Raw genomic sequence first — 20,786 nt, 5'->3', positions numbered from 1 at the left:
TGGGAGAAGAGAGGCGCAGATCAACAATCTGTGAGGTTGCTCAGAGAGGGATACAAAATCCCTTTTGTACGCAGACCTCCTCTAGCGACGTCCCCCATCGATCTCTCTCCCAGGTACCGAGAGGCAGCAAAGAGACAAGCCCTGAAACTGGAAGTGTTTCTTTTACTAGAGAAGGGAGTGGTGGTCAAAGTCTCGGACCTTCAATCACCGGGGTTTTACAACCGTCTCTTCCTAGTATCAAAGAAGACAGGAGGTTGGAGACCGGTGCTAGACGTCAGTGCTCTGAATGTCTTTGTCACAAAAACGAAGTTTACCATGGAGACCACAAAGTCAGTCCTAGCAGCGGTCAGAAAGGGAGACTGGATGGTCTCTCTCGACCTAAGGGACGCTTACTTCCACATCCCCATTCACTCAGACTCCCAACCTTTTCTGAGATTCGTCTTCGACGATGTGGTGTACCAGTTTCGGGCCCTGTGCTTTGGCCTAAGCACGGCTCCTCTCGTGTTTACGAGGCTTATGAGGAATGTGGCAAAATTCCTCCATTTATCGGACATCCGAGCCTCCCTTTATTTGGACGACTGGCTTCTCAGAGCCTCTTCCAGTCATCGCTGTCTGAAGGATCTCAATTGGACTCTAGATCTGACCAAGGAATTGGGACTCCTAGTCAACTTGGAAAAGTCACAGCTGGTCCCATCCCAAACTATTCTGTATTTAGGGATGGAGATTCACAGTCAAGTTTTTCGGGCTTTTCCGTCGGCCCCCAGAATAGATCAAGCCCTGCTTGTCATCCAGAAGATGTTGAGGAAAGAACGCTGCTCAGTCAGGCTTTGGATGAGTCTGGTAGGAACGCTGTCATCCCTGGAGCAATTTGTCTCGCTAGGAAGGCTACACCTCCGACCTCTACAATTCCATCTAGCTTTTCACTGGAAAAAGGACAAGACGCTAGAGGCGGTCTCGATCCCGATTTCCGAAAAGATAAAGACTTGTCTGACTTGGTGGAAAGACAATATCAGTCTACGAGAGGGTCTTCCTCTAGCAGTTCAGAAACCCAACCATGTTCTCTTCTCGGACGCATCGGACTTGGGCTGGGGCGCGACGCTGGACGGTTGGGAATGCTCAGGTCTGTGGAACTCGAGTCAAAGGAGCATGCATATCAACAGCAAGGAGCTTTTGGCGGTTCACCTGGCCTTGATAAGCTTCGAGAATCTCCTTCGAGGCAAGGTGGTGGAGGTCAACTCGGACAACACCACGGCCTTGGCGTACATTTCCAAACGGAGGTACCCACTCACTGACTTTGTACGAGATCGCAAGGGACCTGCTCATCTGGTCAAAAGATCGAGGCATCTCCCTAGTAACGAGGTTCATCCAGGGCGACTTGAACGTCCTAGCAGATTGTCTCAGTCGGAAAGGTCAAGTAATTCCAACTGAATGGACCCTCCACAAGGATGTGTGCAAGAGACTTTGGGCGACTTGGGGTCAACCCACCATAGATCTCTTTGCAACCTCGCTGACCAAGAGGCTTCCAATCTACTGCTCTCCAGTCCCAGACCCAGCAGCAATACATATAGATGCCTTCCTCCTAGATTGGTCACACCTAGATCTTTACGCATTCCCACCATTCAAGATTGTCAACAAGGTACTGCAGAAATTCGCCTCTCACGAAGGGACAAGGTTGACGTTAGTTGCTCCCCTCTGGCCCGCGAGAGAATGGTTCACCGAGGTACTTCGATGGCTGGTAGACGTTCCCAGAAGTCTTCCTCTAAGAGTAGACCTTCTACGTCAGCCACACGTAAAGAAGGTACACCAAAGCCTCCACGCTCTTCGTCTGACTGCCTTCAGACTATCGAAAGACTCTCGAGAGCTAGAGGCTTTTCGAAGGAGGCAGCCAGTGCGATTGCTAGAGCGAGGAGAGCGTCTACCATTAGAGTTTACCAATCGAAGTGGGAAGTCTTCCGAGACTGGTGCAAGTCAGTTTCCGTATCCTCGTCCAGTACCTCTGTAGCCCAAATAGCTGATTTTCTCTTATACCTGAGAAAAGTTCGCTCCCTTTCAGCTCCTACGATCAAGGGCTACAGAAGCATGTTGGCCTCGGTCTTCCGGCATAGAGGCTTAGATCTTTCCAACAATAAAGATCTGCAAGACCTCCTTAAGTCTTTTGAGACCTCTAAGGAACGTCGTTTGGCTACACCTGGGCGGAATTTAGACGTGGTCCTAAGATTCCTCATGTCAGACAGGTTTGAGCCTTTACATTCAGCCTCCCTGAAAGATCTCACTCTTAAGACTCTTTTCCTGGTATGCTTGGCCTCGGCTAAAAGAGTCAGTGAGCTTCATGCCTTCAGCAAGAACATCGGGTTTTCGTCATAAAAAGCTACTTGTTCTCTGCTGCTTGGTTTCCTAGCCAAGAATGAGCTACCTTCTCGTCCTTGGCCTAAATCTTTCGATATTCCTAGCTTATTGGAGATCGTAGGCAATGAACTAGAAAGAGTATTATGCCCTGTTAGAGCTCTTAAGTTCTACTTAACTAGTACTAAACCTTTACGAGGCAAATCTGAAGCGTTATGGTGTTCGGTTAAGAAACCATCCTTGCCTATGTCAAAGAATGCTTTGTCATATTTTATCAGATTGTTAATACGAGAAGCTCATTCACACTTGAGTGAGGAAGACCGATCTTTGCTTAAGGTTAAGACGCACGAGGTTAGAGCTGTAGCAACTTCCGTGGCCTTTAAGCAAAATAGATCTCTGCAAAGTATCATGGACGCAACCTATTGGAGAAGCAATCAGTGTTCGCGTTATTTTATTTGAAAGATGTCCAGACTCTTTACGAGAACTGCTACACACTGGGACCATTCGTAGCAGCGAGTGCAGTAGTGGGTGAGGGCTCAACCACTACAATTCCCTAATTCCATATCCTTTTAATCTGTCTCTTGAAATGTTTTTAATGTTGTTTTTATGGGTTGTTCGGAAGGCTAAGAAGCCTTTCGCATCCTGGTTGATTTGGCGGGTGGTCAAAGTCATTTCTTGAGAGCGCCCAGATTAGGGGTTTGATGATGTCCTGTTGTATGGGTTGCAGCCCTTGATACTTCAGCTCCTGGGAGTCTGTCAGCATCCTAAGAGGATCGCGGGGCTCCGTAAGGAAGACAGACTTACAAGGCAGAGTAATCGTCTAAGTCGACTTCCTTACCAGGTACCTATTTATTTTGGTTTTGTTATATTGATAACTGTCAAAATGAAAAAACTCTTAGCTTATGCGATGTAAACATATTTAACTCTGGTCTCTACCCACCTCCTTGGGTGTGAATCAGCTATTATATATTCACCGGCTAAGTTAAATATTTAAAAATGATATTTTAATTATAAAATAAATTTTTGAATATACTTACCCGGTGAATATATAAATTAAACGACCCTCCCTTCCTCCCCAATAGAGACGCAGTGGGACGAAAAGAAATTGAAGGTTTTGTTTACATCCGAGAGTGGTATCTGGCCGAGAGTTGGCGCTGGTGGGCACACCCGCAACCTGCATAGCGATCGCTCGCGAGTTTTTTTATGTACAGTATGTGTCTGTCGAGCCGCAGAGTTGCAGCTATTATATATTCACCGGGTAAGTATATTCAAAAATTTATTTTATAATTAAAATATCATATTTACATTTCCGAGAAACTGGGATCAATTCCCATTGAAGATGTGGAATTCTGGCCCAGCTTGGAGGCTTATTCAGACTGCTTCGTCCATCTGAAGGCAGAGCCAGCATCAAAGGAAGCGATGGAGCCAAAAGAGGTCATTGTTTTTTACCATGCCAAAGCACAGGCTTTGCTGACAAGCACCTTGAAGGAGAGGGCCTTCACTAACTCAAAGGTGCCGGCTCTGAGGATAAAACATCTGTCCTTTGTTGCTTCACCTTCCCAGGCCTTCCCCTTTATGGAAAAAGGGTACAAGGCAGCTTTAAAGGCGATAGAAGCAGGGAAGCCTTGTCCTACACTCGACGAGTGTAAATCGTTATCCTTAGCTTTGCCTATGGACCAGAAGGTCAGGAAGGACGTACATCTTACCTTCTTAGTCGGGAAGTTGGAGGCAGATATTGCTGGATGTCAGTTCGGCGAGGACCTCCCCAAGTTGTCCGAGTTTCTCCTGCCCAGGGAGCAGGAGACTAAAGAAAGACTTGCCGCCTCTATGTCTCTCCAGACTATCTTGGAGACAATGGCAAGCGATCCCCAGAACCCAGATATGTTTATGGTTGTGGCCAAAACACATCTGGCAACTGTGACCAAAGACCTGTATGGCTTCATTAAAGCCAGAAGGGCTTGTAGGGAGTTCGTGTTCACCTCGGCTGCGGTGAAACACGAATCCAGGAAGCTAATATCGTCCAGTATCTGGGGAAAGGACCTCTTCCCAAGTGAAGTGGTCAAGGAAGTAGTTGACAAGGCCGCCACGGAGAATAGGAACCTTCTCCAGAAGTGAGGCTTGTCACCAAAGAGGAAGTCTTCCCCCAATGAGGGTCCCCAACCTAAGCGGAAGACAAAGAGGCCAAAGGTGCCCTCTCGCCCCGCCAGACAACAAAGGCAACAACAACTTCCCGCGACCGCGGTGCCCCAGGTGGTAGCACAACCTCCAACTACCTACCAGCTGGTACCCCAGCAAATGGCGACACAGTCGCCAGCCTTTACTCCAGCCTTTGAGAGGCAGTCTACTACCTTTCGGCCGAAAGCCAGGGGAACATTTAGAGGTTCCTCTAGACGCCCCTCAAAAGGCAGAGGCAATCGAGTAGGACGCGGTCAAGGAGGCAAGTCCTCCGGTCAACAGCAAAAGTGAGATGCTTCCGGTAGGAGGAAGACTTTACTCATTTCGGGATCGCTGGACCTTCGATCCCTGGGCCCACAGCCTAATCAAGAACAGACTGGGTTGGAGCTGGAACGTAGCTCCGCCATCTTTCTCTCAATTCTCCCAACACTCCACCCCCGTTCTGGAAGAGTATTTGTTCCGTAACCGGAATACAAACCACGCTATTTACAAAGGGTTACCTTTTAGCGTAGCTGAAATGGCGAGCCATTAGAATTTAACGAGGGTGTATTACCCCAGCGATAGTTAGCGGGGGGGGTAGGGGAGTGGTAGCTAGCTACCCCTCCTCCCCCTCACACACAGGTGAATACCCACTTTCACTTTTGGCTCGGACTGTGACAGACGTCTCTGTCTTGGTCCTCTCTTGGCAGCCATTGTTTGTTTGTTTTGTGTGTGTAGTGTACGATATCTACGTGGAGGCCTCGGCAGTTAGGCCACCACGGCCTAATTTTATGGGTGGCGATCGAGTTTGACTTATGTCTTTCTCTCTCTCTCTCTCTCTTGAGGTCGTTCACCCTTTTACTATGTGTTACTACGCCCTTGTAGCTTCCATTCCGTGTGGGGGGTTGCTACGCCCTACGTTTGTCTCAATTAGTTATGAATCTAATTGTAGTTGTTTTTTGTTTTTCAGCTTGTAGAACGATTCCTTTCGGGGTTTTCGTTCTTTCTTTAGTGTTCATTCATTTTTAAATTACATAATTACATGTTACATAATTATAATTGTTATAATTCTGTTTTGGTTACAGCTCTCCTTCCGCGAGTGTAAGTGGTTGTGAGGGCACGTGCCTGTTGTGTAATTCTTGTTCCTTTCCCTCGGGATTCCTCTTCGGAGCCTTCCCGGGGAATGAATGTGTACTAATATTATTTGTTTTATTTTTTTACAGTTACCGATCTAGTTTGTTTCTGTAATATAGCAACGGTGTGAGCTGTCTGGTTGAGTCCTGGGGATTCGGCTGTTGCTGCCTCCCCCCTTGTATTTTCGTCAGGGGCGTGTCTCCTTCTACTGGTAGTACTCCCGTGACGACGGACAGCTCTCCAGTTCATTTTAGAACTCTCAGGAGGCTTGCCTCCTTGGGCGGGTAACTTTCCTTCCGAGGGAAGTTTTTCCTGTCCAGGCTTGAGTTTTTCCCCTTTTGGGGGGTTCTTCTCTTGCCTTTTTTTCGTGCGACTATGCTCTTGGTGCTGAGCGGTCGCACCTGCAGTTTCGCTCAAGGGGCTGGACAACTGCAGGAGCTCCTCTTCGGAGGATTACTCCTTTTAGGTCACTGGCTGACCAGTCTCTTCCACGAAGTGTTTCTCTTTCGTTCGCGAGAGAGTACACTCATAGAGACTCCTCTTCGGAGGTTTCTTCTGTTACTGTTGCTGTTGGCCTCCCTCGCCGTAAGGCCCACCGTCCGCCTCGCCGTAAGGGCCTCTCATCTCCATATAAGGGTGCTTGAGGCAATTTTTTGGATCTCCGTTTGCAGCCAACAACTCCTTTTTCTCGATCTTCCGCCTTGGTGCAGATGGACAGCAGTCTGATCTCGTCTTCCGACGGGCAACGGTCTTCCCGACGGACAGCGGTCTTCCGACTGACATCAGTCTCCCGGCGGACTACGATCCCTTCGGGGCAAAGGGTTGCCCCCACGGGGGTTCTTCCCTTGCGTGTCAGGGTTTCCCTGCGCGCCCTTCTGCTGTGTTCTCTCCTCCTCCTGCTCAGTGTGAGCACACAGGCGCTCTTCTGCTCATCAGCGCTCTCCTGTTCGTCAGCGCTTTCAAGATGATCATCCCTGCGGTTCCTGTTGGTTCCTGTTACGCGCCCTGTGTGCCCACGTTCGCCCTCGCGATCTAGAACTTCGGTTCAGGTCGGGGTCAAGGACTCTTCTTCTTTGCGCAGGCTTCCACGCGTAGCCTTCTGCTCGTCAGCGATCATCAGCTCGTCAGCGATCATCAGCTCGCCAGCGATCATCAGCTCGCCAGCGATCATCAGCTCGTCAGCGATCATCAGCTCGCCAGCGATCATCAGCTCGCCAGCGATCATCAGCTCGCCAGCGATCACCTGTCTCTCGGCGATCTCCGGATCGCCCACGTGTGTTACAGCCGGCACGCCAACGTTCTCCAACACTTCTGAAGGAACATGGTTCGCCAGCTACTAGCTCACCTGCGCATGCTGATCGCCATCGCGCGACCCTCAACTGCGGATGCTGATCGCCATCGCGCGACCCTCCACTGCGGATGCTGATCGCCATCGCGCGACCCTCCACTGCGGATGCTGATCGCCATCGCGCGACCCTCCACTGCGGATGCTGATCGCCATCGCGCGACCCTCCACTGCGGATGCTGATCGCCATCGCTCGACCCTCCACTGCGGATGCTGATCGCCATCGCGCGACCCTCAACTGCGGATGCTGATCGCCATCGCGCGACCCTCAACTGCGGATGCTGATCGCCATCGCGCGACCGCACACCTGCGGATGCTTATCACCATCGCTCGACCCTGCGCATGCTGATCACCATCGCGCGACCCTCAACTGCGTATGCTGTTCGCCATCGCGCGATCGCTGACCTGTGCATGCTGATCGCCATCGCGCAACCCTGGCATGCTGATCACCATCACGCGACCCTGCGCATACTGATCACCATCGCGCGACCCAGCGCATGCTGATCACCATCGCGCGATCGTCCTCCTGCAAAGGCTGCTCGCGATTGCTCACCTTCGCATACTGCTCGCCAACGCACGATCGCTCACCTGCGCATACTGCTCGACCATCGCGTCGGCATAACACAACGCGCCATCGTCAACCTGCGCGTTAGCGCTCACCAGCTCACCACTGATCGCTTGTTGATCCATATCGCCAGCGGTCTTCCTCGCCCACGCGGCAGCGCGTTTCCTCGCCATCGCGCTAACGCTTGCGTTCGCCGCCTCGGACTCGCTCTCATCCACCTGCCCACCTTCGCGACCGCTCGCCCGTGACACCGCGCGACCGCTCGCCCGTGCAACCGCGCGACCGCTCGCCCGTGCAACCGCGCGACCGCTCGCCCGTGCAACCGCGCGACCGCTCGCCCGTGCAACCGCGCGACCACTCGGCCGCGCGCTTACACGCCCACGTGCCTGCACGTTTACGCTCATGCTCTCCAATGTTCGCCCACGCGCGAACAAACTGTTTTTCCATCGCACGGACGGATGGTGTTCCGTCGCGCGAACCTACAGTGTTTCTTCGCACAAATGTCGGCTTATTTCTTGCTGTATCCATTGCTCGTCTATGGGTTATCGCTCGCCGACCACCAGGAATTTCCGTCACGCGAGCTCCAGGGCGATTGCGACCACGATTCCCAATAGGGTTTTCGCAGCATGACCAGCCTGGCGAGTTCTTCTGGAGCGTATTTCCAGAACACGGCCTCACCCCGTAAACACAGAACATGGCTCTTGCAAGAATAGGAGAAACTTAAGGGAGATCTGAGCAACACTCCTCTTTCCTGAACCTGGGTTAGCCCTTCCCTGTCATTCCCTGGAAGGATTTTTGGCGGGGGGGCTTTCCGTTCGAGATTTCTCCATCGGACAAGGGGTGACTGCTTACCTCTTCCTCTGGGAGCTTACCAGGTGCTTTCCCTTCTCGGTTACGGCCCGAGGTTTGGTTCAAGGAAGCTACAGGAAGATCAAGGGTACTTTCCTCCTCTCGAGCTCAGGCACCTTGGCCTTTCGTCGTTAAGTATCTAACTTGCGGACAAGCTCGATGTTGTACCATCTGGACGCGCTGACTGAGGGCTTCCTTCGGGTGTCTCATCTGTGGAGGTCGACGACCTCAGACACCCTTCCATCCTTGAGAAGAGTTTGTTTGTGCCCAAGGACAGAGACTTAGACAGCTGCTGTGCGGAGTAAATCGACTTCCGGTTTCACTCCTCCAAGGCGCTTTCTTCCAGACTCTGCAGGGCTCCAGCGCCCTTTTCTTTCAACCACGTCGGCCTAAGTTATCGGCTACGACAACTGGGACAAGGTGTCCAATTGCAGTTTCCTCCTGTCAGGAACAGATGGCACGGGAGACTCCCCCGGGGGGGCATAGTCCTAAAAGGAGTTCACGAACTCTAGGATTGCAGGTTTTTCGCTGGGAGGATGCTTAAGGTTACTCATCCGAATGACAGCTTCCCGATGCCCATTCCCGCACAATCTCTGTGATTAGCCAAGGATATCGCGCCTGCCGTCTCTGTCAGCGAATTCAGTGTCTCTGAACCTCTATGCCATAGCGTCAGCAGAGTTGCCCGGTTGGGCAGAATGATCCATACCTTAGGCGAAGGTCTTCCTTAGGATCATCGACGGCTTCACCCCCGGCCCCCTCAGTCGATCCTTTCTTGTAAGAAAGGATCTGAGAGAGGATGTCCATAGTCGACCTCTCAGCCCTGATCAAGTTTGTCGAACAAACTTCGGCCAGCGTAGACCAGCAGAATCGATCAGACTGGTAACGAGGCGACAGGACTCCTTAAACCCTGGATCGGAAGGACGGGTACTTTCAGTTTCCATTCCATCCATCTTCCAGGGTGCTCGTCGAATTCAGCCTAGACTGCAAGTATTCCTGCTTATGATGCAGTGTGGCTATCCCGCCGTGGCATAGCAGGTTTGTTTCCCCAGAGAACTCTCCCTGCCTTCCTCTTGGCCGCTCAGGTGCAGGCTTCCGCCTCCTCTGCTGTTTGGAGGGCTGGTCAACTCTGGTAGGCTCGGGTTTGACCATCTTCAGCGCCGGGACAAGCTCCCGGATGCTTACCATGACTGTGGGCTCATGGTATTTTGCTTGGAGCCTTCTCTTCCTCTGCCTCAACATCTGGAGTATCTGGCCATGATATTGAGTCAACGGCCTTACCACGTTGGAAACCCCGCTTCTCGTCCGTCCAGCGATGTTAAGCAACGTCAGTACTTGGATGGGTGACCACCTGGGGACGCCAGATTCTGTTACCACATCCTCCGAGCCTTCCTTTCGGTTGACTGTGGCAAGACTGAGGAGAGTCGCAGTACCTGTTCTCAGTCAAGCAGAGCTTTCAGCCCTACCTTGGAACGTTTCCTAGTTCTCCTTTCCTCATTGACCCGTCTATAGTCCGAACGGTCGCCTCAGGATAAGTTCCATGTGGGGCGATCCAAGTTCCGGTGGCTTCAGGCAATGTTTAACCGGACTCCCTGGCCCTATGGGACCAGCGGAACTATTAGACCTGCAATGGGTGTTGACCTATGGAGCCTCTTGATGGTAGTGGATATTCTCGTCCTTTCCCCACATTCTTGATGCGGTTCTCGGACTCGTCAAAGGAAAGGGGGGGGGGGGGGGGCATGTTCCGGTCCAGGCCTATGGTCAAGACCTGAAGGATACCTCTCCATCATTCAGGCAGGCTTAGGGGCCTTAGTCCGGCCCCTCTTCAGATCCTACAGCTCCTGCCGAGTCGCCCCGTTGGGCGTCGACTTCATTCTAACCAGCAGGGTACGCATTTTCACACCTTCACATCTTGCAGTAGAGATACCGGGATGGTTGAGATTCTCTCAATACCACCATCGGCTCTCTCATTCTAGGCAGGGGAATGTTTCTCTCAGACTATCCGAGCAGAGCCTCGTAGAGAGAGTGTACCTGGGGGTCTTTGACCTTGGGTAACCAGCAAGTGCTGGTCTGGGGGACCTGATCGCGACAGCTTGGAACCTCAAGCTACCGCTATTCTTCCCCCCAGTCTCAGACCCCGAGACTCTGGCAAGATGCATTCCGGTGATGGTGGGACAACTTCGACGCCTGCGTCTTCCCTCCTTTTTGTCTGTGGACAATGGGTCTCAACAAGACCAGGTTGTCTGTCAACCGTTCAATGGGAGAGCTCCACTGGGACTATGCGCAGAATGATTTCTGGACCCTCTGCTTCCCCTGACGGAACTCCCGGGAGAGCTTCTCCCACGGCGCAGACTACTCAAGCAACCACACTGCGACATCTCTCCCGAACCGAGGCGTCGCTTCGGCTTCATGCGTGGGGACACTACGCTTCCTCCTCAAGAAGAGACAACCCGCTACAGTCGCGGTACGGAGGTCGCGTCATCTGCGATAGTCATCCACAGGGGTCTCCCAGGCAAAGTGAAGAGTCTAAGGTGGTTGGTGCCGTGGGAGATATACCTCTTCCCTTGAGGCCTCTTCTCCAGCAATAACGGTCTTATTGCCTTTCGGCGGGAGGAAACTCCTTTCCGCTCTCGGCAATGAAGCCTGTCGCTCAGCCTTTCCCTGACCTTCAGGCTTAAAGGAATAACTTTTTCCTGCCCGCTGGATCTATCCTCGCTCATGCGAAGCTACGATCGTCCCTGCCCTAGTCGGAGGAAGACCTCCAACTTGGAGCATGGCTCGGACTTTTAGTCCTTTAAGAGATCTTCTCAAGACCCTTTACGACAGGCCTCGGATTGCATTCCGCCTTGGGTCTTCTGCTCACTCTGGCCACGGCCAGTGTGTAAGCAATCTTCTTGGTTTCTTACTACTCCCCCCTTTCTAAGGAAGAGGGGAAGGCAACATTCAGGCTCGCTCCTGAGTTGTTGGCTAGACTCAGAATCTGAGGGTCCCGGCCCTTCGGTCCGATTCATTCAAGATTTCGAGTCTCCATTCTGTGTCTGATGTCCCAAGACCTTCTCTTTCTTGCCAGTAAAGGAATCGAGAGGTTAGCGCTGGGAACAGTTGCAGTTTGTCCTCAGTTGCAGCCGATTTGGGAGCACAAGGAGGATATGGGGGGAGAGTCACCAGTATACCTCTTCAGTCCGGACTCAAGGACATTCATCTCGACCTGTCTCCAGACCCTCCCCCGTCACGTCGCCCCACAGCACGATGTTGGATACATCGCAACGTCCTTCGCCTTCGAGTAATACTACTCTGTGACGCAGGTGCTACAAGCTGGAGTCTGGAAGCGTCTAATGACTTTCGCAGCCCGCTTCCTGCAGGGCATGACCCACAGGAGTCTCGATACGTTTTCTATCGCTCTGTGGTGGCTACACAACAGCTGGTCTAACCTCAGGCTCCTTTTTGGACAGGTAGCAGAAGGTTGAGGGCATTATTATCAGGTTTTAGTCTGCATGAACGAAAGAAGTATGTCTGGCCCTTACTTCTTTCTTCATCATCCCCTCTACGGGGAAGCAGCATCCTGGTCTCCTCATAGCTGACCTCGAACCTCTGCAGGTAAACCATGCTTCCTTGTGTTCCGAGTATTGAGTCAATACTGTCGCGTCCCCCATACCCTGACGAGGTGGTATTGGGAACGTCCTAACCCAGAGTTCCTTCTGGAACTCCAGGTCAACTGCCTAGGACGGGTCACACTTCTTCCTTCACACACAAGCTTACGTAGGCCACATGGTTCCTTGCGGAGCAAGAAACTTGTGAGGTGCAGGGACTCCTTTTCTCGAATGCGACTCACTCGGATTCTGAGTCCCCGGGTAAAGCCAAAGCCAGTATGGCTGGGGACTTTCCACCCTTCCTAAGGGGTAAGTCACCCTTTGTAAATAGCGTGGTTTGTATTCTGGTTACGGAACAAATGACAAATTCGAAGATAATTTGTATTTTTCCTAACCATACAAACCTTAGCTATTTACACATATTTGCCCGCCAGCCCTGTCCCCCAAGACAAGTCCTACCTCTAAGTGAAAGTGAGTATTCACCTGTGTGTGAGGGGGAGGAGGGGTAGCTAGCTACCACTCCCATACCCCCCGCTAACTAGCGCGGGGGTAATACACCCTCGTTAAATTCTAATGGTTCGCCATTTCAGCTACGCTAAAAGGTAACCCTTTGTAAATAGCTAAGGTTTGTATGGTTAGGAAAAATACAAATTATCTTCGAATTTGTCATATCCGAGAACTCTTGAGCAAAAGAGTAATAAAGAGGGCAAAGTCCATCAAATTCCAAGGATGGGCTTGTCAACTACTTCCTTGACCACTGCACTCGGGAAGAGGTCCTTTCCCCAGATACTGGACGATATTAGCTTCCTAGGTTCGTGTCTCACCGCAGCCGAGGTGAACACGAACTCCCTACAAGCCCTTCTGGCTTTAATGAAGCCATACAGGCCTTTGGTCACAGTTGCCAGATGTGTTTTGGCCACAACCATAAACATATCTGGGTTCTGGGGATCGCTTACCATTGTCTCCAAGATAGTCTGGAGAGACATAGAGGCGGCAAGTCTTTCTAGCGTGGTTTGTATTTCAGTTACGGAACAAATGACAAATTCATAGATGATTTGTATTTTTCCTAAATATACAAATCTTAGCTATTTAATCAAACTTGCCCGCCAGCCCTATCCCCCGTGAAGTCCTACCTCTAAGCAAAGTGAAGTATTCACAGGTGTGTGTGAAGGGGGGGGGGGGCGGGTGGCTAGCAAGCTACCCCTCCCTATCCCCCCGCTAACTAGCGGTGGGGTAGTAAACCCTCGTTAAAATTCTAATTGCTCATCATTTCACCTACGCCGAAGTAATAACCCATATTAAATAGCTAAGGTTTTTATAGTTAGGAAAAATACAAATTATCTACGAATTTGTCATATTGTAAGTTTATGCTCCTACTAGCACTGTATTGTATTGCAGTATTAAGAATAACAGTGGCTGTAAAATGCATGAGTATAGTGTATCACTTCTCAGAGAAAATTATTGTATGGCAGTATGATGCAATTATTTCTCTATAACATTTTCATTTGGTGAAATTAAGCCAATTTTTAATTTCTTTGCAGATATTGCCTAGTGATGACCCATTTGATGCACCTGATTTCAACACAGTTGAGTACATAAATACTAGATTTCCAGCAGAGCAGTCACTTCATCACATTGACGATGTATTGGAAGAGATGAGATTGAGAATAACTTCAACAGATGATCAGATTAGGACTGTTGTTAGATCACTAACTAATGTAGATCAGGTAAGTAATTTTTATTGAAAGTAAAAATACCATATACCTTATTTGTTCTGTAACCGAAATACAAACCACGCTATTTAATTAGGGTATTACTTTCGGTGTAGCTGAAATGACGAGCCATTAGATTTTTAACAAGGGTTTACTACCCCCTCGCTAGTTAGCGAGGGGGTAGGGGAGGGGTAGCTAGCTACCCCTCCCCCCTCACACACCGGTGAGTAGCTCTTTGCTTTTGGCTCGGATGATGAACAGACATATCTGCTCCCACCCTCACTTATTGCAGCCTTAATCTTTTTCGCTTTTTCTTTGCAGTGTGTGCTTGTAAGTTGGCCTCTACCATTATGCAGAAGTGCTCCGGATTACCTGACCGCCCTTGTGGTACATATATGTCGGCGGTCGAAACGGACCCTCAACCTTATGTCCGTTCTACAGGGGCCAACGGTGTGATAGAGACAAAGTGTGTACTGAGTGTAGGGAGTGGTCTACCTCCCAGTGGGAGAGGTTTTCCCGGCGCTGGAAGAAGAAGTCCAAAAGGGATCTTTCTCCTTCAAGGGTTTCCTTGAAGAAAGAAAATTCCAAGGACTCATCTTCCGTAGCCCGAACCTCCTACGAAGCTCCCGCTCGGGCGGTCTCTTCCGAGAGGCCGCCGAGTGGTAGCGTAGGCCGTTCTTTTGATGACCGACCTCGGGATTCGGGAGAGGGAGTTGCCTCCCATAGCGAGGCAGCTCCTCCTCCTCCCCCGGGGGAGGATTTATCTTTTAACACTGTTGCTAATGAGGATTTGTTGCAGGTTTGGGCTTCCTTGGGGCTTAAGGGCTCGCCCTCCAGGGAAGCCCTGTTTGACTTAACCCAGTTGGGGGCTGCTGTCAAACAGTCTCCGGCGGTAGCAGAGTTTGACCCTCTGTCTATCGTTGATGTTGTTGTGGCAAAGGCCTCCGACGAGTTAGGTCAAACCCCTGCCTTGGTTCCCGATGCAACTGAAGGCTTAGTTCCTCCCTCCGAACATCCTTCGAGGGAGGAGCTGAGTCCAACGGTCTCTCCTGCAGGTGATTCTTCCCCCTCGGGGGAGTTCACTGACAGAGACTCCTTTTCGGAGGACTGACGATGGTCTGCCTGCCGCCACCAGAGGACGTATCCGTCGGAAGGCTCGCCCTCCTGTTCGCCGTAGAGGCCTTCCTTCTCCTCGCAAGGGAGTTAGGAGGCGCCTCTCCGGCTCTTCTCTGTCGCAATCCCCCGCAGAGGATCCTCCTCGCTGTGCACCGACCGTTGCAGTTGCATCCTTTGACCTCTCTGCTGATCGTTCTCCTTCGCCTGCCAGACCTTCGGACTTGCCGTCTCCGTTCCTGGCTGCTGACGCGCTTTGGGCGCCCACGCATCCCGTTTTCTAACGGGCACCGGTCCCTTCGGGGCAAAAGGGGCTTCCTCACAATGTGAGCAAGTCCCTTAAGCGCCAGGTATCCCCTGCACTCCAACGCCCTCCTGCGCGCGCCTGCGGTGAAGTCCTCTCTGCTCAGAAATTCATCCTCGGAGACAACGTCCCAGAGACCTTCTGCAGCTGAGACTACTCGCCATCGCTCTCCTGCCTGCCAGCGCTCTCCTGCTCGCCAGCGCTCACCTGTGTGCCAGCGCTCTCCTACTCGCCAGCGCTCTCCTGTTCGCCAGCGATCTTCTCCTCGCCAGCGTACAACTGCGCGCCCTCATCTTGATGCATGCCCCGCGCGCCCACGATCTCCTGCGCTCCCACGATCTCCTGCGCGCCATCGTTCGCCTGCGCGCTCACGATCTCCGGATCTGGGCGCAAGAAGGAAGAATCGAGTTTCTCCTTCTCTTCAGCATTCACCTACACGCCATAGGACCTCGCCAGCTCGTCAGCCATCGCCTACACGCCATCGCGCGCAGACACCAGTTCCTGCTATGCGCCTTCTTGCACGCCCACGCGCTAGGGGTAACACCCCTGCGCGTGGGCGCTCGCCTAGAGCTCGCCGAGATCCTGCGCGCCCACACGCTCGCGGACAATCTCCATCGCGCGTGCAAACACTTGCACTCCCGCCTGCGCTTCCTGCTTCTCCAGATCGCGCAACTGTGCGGCATTGATCTCCTGAGCGCCATCGCTCGCCAACGCGCCCTCTCGCCATCTCTGAGATCTCCTACGCGCCCGCCTGCACCCTCACCTGTGCGCAGTCGCTTGCCTACACACCTTATGCGCCATCTTTTGCCTGCGCGCCATCGCTCGCCCGCGCGCCATCGCTCGCCCGCGCGCCATCGCTCGCCCGCGCGCCATCGCTCGCCCGCGCGCCATCGCTCGCCCGCGCGCCATCGCTCGCCCGCGCGCCATCGCTCGCCCGCGCGCCATCGCTCGCCCGCGCGCCATCGCTCGCCCGCGCGCCATCGCTCGCCCGCGCGCCATCGCTCGCCCGCGCGCCATCGCTCGCCCGCGCGCCATCGCTCGCCCGCGCGCCATCGCTCGCCCGCGCGCCATCGCTCGCCCGCGCGCCATCGCTCGCCCGCGCGCCATTGCTCGCCCGCGCGCCATCGCTCGCCCGCGTGCCCATGCGCGCCCTTGCCATCATCCCCGCGATCCTAGTAGGGTACTATCGCGCCAGCGCGATCCCCAGTGCGTTTCTCATTGGGAGGCACAACGCCAGGTACCGCGCGAGCGTACAGGAACGAGAGCAGCCAGGTCATCCTCACGTTCCCCCCCCCAAGCACAGACCAGCGCGCTCGCAGGAGGGAGGGAAATCACCAGATGGGTCCAGGAACCAACCTTCCTCTTCTTCCCTTTCCTTCCAGGCAGGTTCAGCAGTCGTGTCTACTCCAAAGGATCGCCCGATCCCCTTCCCTTCAGAGGGAGTCTCTGACAGCGCTGCTGTCAGTAAGCGGCCATGGTTTGGATCCCTCATCAGAGCTGTCGTGCAGGCTGTCAAACCTGCCTTCACTGAGATGGGTCTCAAAACTGTGGCGGCTCCGACCCCACTGAAGAGAAAGAGAGGAGTAGAAACCGTGGTAACTTCCCCGAGGGTCAAGCTGGCTCCTCGGACATCCTTGAGGAAGGCTCCCTCTCCCCCCCAGACGTTTTCTCCCTCTCCCGTGGACGAGCATTTTCCGTCCTCGGGAGTCTTACGAGGTGAGGTGTTCTCCCATCGCACCAATGGGAGAAACCCCACCTCGCGCTGGAGAATCGTCCCAGGTTGGAGCAGAGAAGAGCCCTCAGACGTCGTTGTTGGAGTCCTGCATTCCTCTCAGGAGGGAACCCAAGGATTCTAAGACAGTCCCCAAGTCATTCTCAAGGATCCGTCCAGAACCTACAAGACCCGTGGAGAACGTCCACGTGTCCCCCCTAAGAAGAGCCTTTGGGGAAGGGAGACTTCGCTGCCAGTTCTCCAGGAGGGGAGCCACAAGAGTCAGAGCATGCCTTCTGGCAAGTCCTGACCCTGATGAGGCATCTCAACAGGATTCCCGATCCTGAGATTCCTCCTCGCAAGGGCAAGGACACGGTCCTGGACCGAGTCTTTGGCACTCAGAAACCCGCTAAGGCCAGTGCAGCTTTGCCCTAGTCCCAAGGGGTGAAGAGTGCCAGGGATAAGGTCGAGGGCCAGCTCTCCGAGCTTGCCTCCTCCAGCCGTTCTACGGCTGGCAACAAACTCCTCCCGCCTCCTCGCGTCCAACAGAGGAGGTACTTCGAGTACACGGAGGAGGCTTGTTTAGCTGTTCCCCTGCACCACTCTGTGGAAGAGCTTACCAAGGGAGTCCCTCTTGAGAGACTCTTTAGCCGGCAAGTAACTTTCTCGGCGACAGAGATCATAAGCCAGGAGAAGGTCGCGAAGTGTGCCATGCAGGCTACTTCGTGGCTTGACATCTGGCTGGGATCTCTTGGCATCCTGTTGCGATCTGAAGATTTGTCTAAGGAGAGCACCAGGAAGGCCCTGGAGACCTTCCTCCTCTCGGGCACCCACACCATTGAGTTTCTGGCCCACCAAGTCTCGAACTTGTGGGCCAACTCAATCCTGAAACGTCATGATGCGGTGGCAGAGAGGTTCCACGCGAAGGTCCCAGCCCTCGAGGTCAGCAGGCTCAGACATTCTTCCCTTCTGGGGAAGAACCTGTTCGAGTCTAAAGACTTGGAACAGGCAGCCGAGAGGTGGAGGAAGTCCAACCAGGACTCCCTCCTTCATAGGGCTCTTACATCAAAGCCCTATAAACCTCCGGTACCTCAACAACCTCGCCCGTCCAAGACAACGAAACCGGCTGTGGCAGCGAAGGCAACGGTGTCGAAGCCCTTTCCTGTCAAAGACAAGAAAGGCAAAAAGTCTTCCAGGGGAGGAAAGAATCCTAGAGGGAGCGGCCGAGGCCGCAAACGCTAGGATTGGCAGTCCCCCTGCATGTCCACCAGTGGGGGGATGCCTTCAAAGTTGCGCAGACAGGTGGCAGCAACTCGGGGCCGATTCCTGGACGATTTCCGTAATCAGTCAGGGATATCGCGTCCCGTTCATAACATCTCTACCTCCCCTGACAGCGGATCCAGTGTCAGTGAGCTCCTTTGCCATGGGATCAGCAAGGGGCCAAGCCCTACGGGCAGAGATCCGGACCATTTTAAAGAAGGGTGCTCTCCAGGAGGTTGTCGGCGGTTCCCCAGGCGTCATCAGTTGTCTCTTTCTTGTAAAGAAGGCGTCTGGAGGCTGGAGACCAGTCATCGACCTCTCAGGCCTGAACAGGTTTGTCAAACAAACCCTGTTCAGTATGGAGACGGCGGACACGGTCAGACTTGCGGTGAGACCACAAGACTTCATGTGTACACTGGACCTGAAGAACGCGCACTTCCAGATCCCAGTCCATCCGTCTTTAAGGAAGTACTTAAGATTCAGCCTAGACAACAAGATCTACCAGTTCAAGGTGCTGTGTTTCGGTCTCTCCACAGCACCTCAGGTATTCACCAGGGTGTTCACACTGATTTCTTCGTGGGCACACAGGATCGGCATCCGTCTCTTCTGCTATCTGGACGACTGGCTGATCCTGGCAGACTCGGAGTCGACCCTTCTTCGACACCGAGACAAGCTTCTGGGACTTTGCTAAGATCTAGGGATCATGGAAAATCTTGAGAAGTCCTCCCTGCTTCCAACTCAACGACTGGTATATTTAGGCATGATCTTGGACACCAATCTCCACAAAGCCTTCCCATCAGACGACAGGATAGCAAGGCTGAGGAGGGTCGCAGTTCCTTTCCTCAGACGAGAAGAACTCCCAGCCCAATCGTGGTTACGTCTCCTCAGTCACCTTTCTTCTCTGGCCCGTCTAGTCCCAAATGGTCGCCTCAGGATGAGATCCCTGTAATGGCGACTCAAGTCCCGGTGGAATCAAGGACACGATTCCCCGGACATCTTGGTCCCAATGGGTCCTGCGGAACGGACGGATCTTCAGTGGTGGTTGACAGAGGAAAACCTACGAAAGGGAGTGGATCTTTTCGTCCTCTCCCCGGATTTGATGCTGTTTTCGGACGCCTCAAAAAAAAAAGGGTGGGGGACCCACGTTCTGAACCACAGGACCTCAGGCCTATGGTCAGAATTAGAAAAGTGCCTCCACATAAACCGTGTATCTGGCACTTCAGCAGTTCTAACAATACTTGGCGGGTCACTCCGTGGTGGTGATGAGCGACAACACCACGGTAGTGGTTTACATCAATAAGCAGGGAGGTACCTTTTCACAGCAGCTATCCCATCTTGCAGTAGAGATACTGAGATGGACCGAAGTCCACTCGATTCCACTATCAGCTCGCTTCATTCCAGGCAAGAGGAATGGGCTCGCTGACAGTCTGAGCCGGGCATCTCAGATAGTGAGTACCGAGTGGTCTATGGATCGTCTAGTAGCCAACAAAGTCCTGACTTTGTGGTGTTCCCCGACGGTGGATCTGTTCGCGACAGCCTTGAATTTCAAGCTCCCGCTGTACTGCTCCCCAGTCCCGGACCCCAAGGCACTCTGGCAAGATGTCTTTCAACAACGGTGGGACAACATCGACGTCTATGCCTTTCCCTCGTTCTGTCTGATGAGAAGGGTACTCAACAAGACCAGAATATCGGTCAACCTTTCGATGACCTTAATAGCTCCGCTATGGCATTACGCAGAGTGGTTCCCGGACCTTCTGCAGCTCCTGACGGAACTCCCCAGAGAATTTCCTCCTCGACACGAGCTACTCAGACAACCACATGCCAACATCTTCCACAAAGCCGTAACATCGCTACGACTTCACTCCTGGAGACTATCCAGCGTCTCCTCACAGAGAGAGGCTTTTCGCAACAAGTTGCGGAAAGGATGTCTCGACACCTGCGAAAGTCATCCTCAGGGGTCTACCAGGCAAAGTGGAGAGTCTTCTGTGGTTGGTGTCGTGGAAGGGGTATCTCTCCACTCGATGCCACTATTCCAGCAATAGCGGAGTTTCTCGTGTATTTGCGGGAAGAAATGCGCCTTTCAGTCTCGGCAGTGAAAGGCTATCGCTCAGCCTTAAGTCTTGCCTTCAGGCTCAAAGGAATGGACATTTCCTCTTCGCTGGAACTTTCTCTACTCATACGAAGTTATGAACTTACCTGCCCCCAGTCGGAAGTGAGACCTCCTCCATGGAACGTGGTTTGAGTCCTCAGGCCTCTTAAGAGACCTCCTCCATGGAACGTGGTTCGAGTCCTCAGGCCTCTTAAGAGACCTCCTTTCGAACCATTACGCCAGGCTTCTGATCGCCACCTGACTTGGAAGACGGTGTTCCTGCTTGCTCTGGCCTCGGCCAAGCGAGTCAGCGAATTTCATGGTCTCTCATATGACATCGCCCATTCAAGGGGATGGGGGGAGGTAACGTTCAAATTCATCCCTGAGTTTGTAGCTAAGACTCAGAATCCAGGAGTGCCTGACCCCCGGTTCGACTCCTTCCGGATTTCGAGTCTCCGTTCTGTAACAGATGACCCAGACCATCTCCTACTGTGCCCAGTAAGGAGTCTGAGGCTCTATCTTAAGAGAACAGCTGCAATTCGTCCTCGGGTGCAAGCATTGTTCGTGAGCACAGGAAGGACGAAGAGGAGGGTCACTAAGAATACAATCTCAGCTTGGAT

The 20,786-nt window shown here is 52.9% G+C and overlaps 1 protein-coding gene across 1 annotated transcript in view; it reads left to right on the top strand.

Moving 5' to 3' along the window:
* Vps53 (vacuolar protein sorting 53) overlaps positions 1-20,786 on the top strand; it is a 363,462-nt gene that overhangs the window by 13,334 nt on the left and 329,342 nt on the right. The window contains exon 2 of the mRNA XM_068378791.1: positions 13,519-13,704. Within this exon, the coding sequence (XP_068234892.1) occupies positions 13,519-13,704 (186 nt within the window). The remainder of the gene's footprint in view (positions 1-13,518; positions 13,705-20,786) is intronic.

Source organism: Palaemon carinicauda, chromosome 8, assembly GCF_036898095.1.
Source record: "Palaemon carinicauda isolate YSFRI2023 chromosome 8, ASM3689809v2, whole genome shotgun sequence".
NCBI classification, from domain to species: domain Eukaryota; kingdom Metazoa; phylum Arthropoda; class Malacostraca; order Decapoda; family Palaemonidae; genus Palaemon; species Palaemon carinicauda.
The sequence above is the reverse complement of the archived record's forward strand: the minus strand, read 5'-3'. Positions and strand labels throughout refer to the sequence as shown.